The 1,433-nt window shown below is 40.5% G+C and overlaps 1 protein-coding gene across 1 annotated transcript in view; it reads right to left on the reverse strand.

The window, feature by feature from the left end:
- Window positions 1-559: 559 nt before the first annotated feature.
- LOC104964244 (cystic fibrosis transmembrane conductance regulator-like) overlaps window positions 560-1,433 on the reverse strand; it is a gene marked incomplete at both ends in the record, with an annotated part of 8,343 nt that continues 7,469 nt past the window's right edge. Inside the window, one exon of the mRNA XM_010792984.1 lies at window positions 560-665. Coding sequence (XP_010791286.1) covers window positions 560-665 — 106 coding nt within the window. The remainder of the gene's footprint in view (window positions 666-1,433) is intronic.

The following is a 1,433-nucleotide window of genomic DNA, read 5'->3' on the forward strand; positions in this document are numbered from 1 at the left end:
CGCGTGTGTGTGTGTGTGTGTGTGTGTGTGTGTGTGTGTGTGTGTGTGTGTGTGTGTGTGTGGCCTAGCATTACTATCCTTGTGGGGACCTACATCTGTTTACATAGTGTGGGGACTCGCCTCCCTTATGGAGGTCCCCATAAGGGAAATCATTAATTTTAGGGTGAAGACTTGGTTAGGTTAAGGATAAGTCTCCAGGAAATACATGTAAGTCAATGTAATGTCCCCTGAAGGGATGTATACATGGTATGTGTGTGTGTGTGTGTGTGTGTGTGTGTGTGTGTGTGTGTGTGTGTGTGTGTGTGTGTGTGTGTGTGTGTGTTTCCATCAAATTACAATGACTGTTACACAGTTTAGACAAAAAAAGGCCTTCAAAGTTTGAATTGTTTTCCCAAACATATTAGCCAAAGGTAATTTAAAAGAGGGTCCCAGGGTTAATATTATGTCTTTGTGAAATAAATCCATGTTTATCTTAAAATGAGTGGTTGCAACATGCAACTTATTTTGATAGAAAAAGTAAAAGATGTGCAGAAAATCTGACATTTATTCAAAAACTCACCAGGAATGTTTGACACTCGAGCAGCGGCTCCACTCTGTGTTCGGACAGGATGACGGTGCAGCCGGAGAACGAGTGCTTCAGCGTCTTCCTCAGCACCTGTAAAGTTCTGCACAGACACACACACACACCATCGTCATCATCAAAGTCTGTCTGTCTTTACTGCTAACATACATTAGCGTTTCATAGCGTTGAGGTCAACATGAAAGTGCAGGCCGTGTTAGCCTCAGGTTAAACTACATTGCTTATTATGTGCGTCATTTACCATAATGAAGCACCCACTGCACACACACACACACACAGTACTTCAGATTTACTGTAAGAGCTTTTGTAAGATTGACACCATATGCAGCGACACACATGTTGGATTCGGGTGACTTCTGCTGCCCCAAACACACACAGGAAATACGCACGAAGCCTTGATCACTTGAAGGTATCAGCTGTGTTTAGAGGCTTTGTGTTTGCAAGAAAAGTGCCTCCTGCTGCCCACATACAAACTAATAAAATACTAAAACTAACTAATAACGTGTAAATTATACAAATACAATAAAAATAGAGACATAAAAACAGCAATATTTTCCCGTGAAATACAGTAATATTGTAAATCAAAGTATAAGTATCCCAAAATGTACTTGTATGTAAAAATATATATAATTTAAAAAAAATAATAAGTTCGGAAACTACATCCGACTAAAGGATGCACACACACACCTGATCAAAAGAGTTGGAACGCCACCGGATAAAATGTCATGTAGGAAAGGAAGCATGTGTGTGTTCAATTAAATGAATAGGACACACACACACACACACACACACACACACACACACACACACACACACACACACACACACACACACACACACACACACACACAGG

This window comes from Notothenia coriiceps, unplaced genomic scaffold (assembly GCF_000735185.1).
Source record: "Notothenia coriiceps isolate Sejong01 unplaced genomic scaffold, NC01 NC01_scaffold00036928, whole genome shotgun sequence".
In the NCBI taxonomy this organism is placed as follows: Eukaryota; Metazoa; Chordata; class Actinopteri; order Perciformes; family Nototheniidae; genus Notothenia; species Notothenia coriiceps.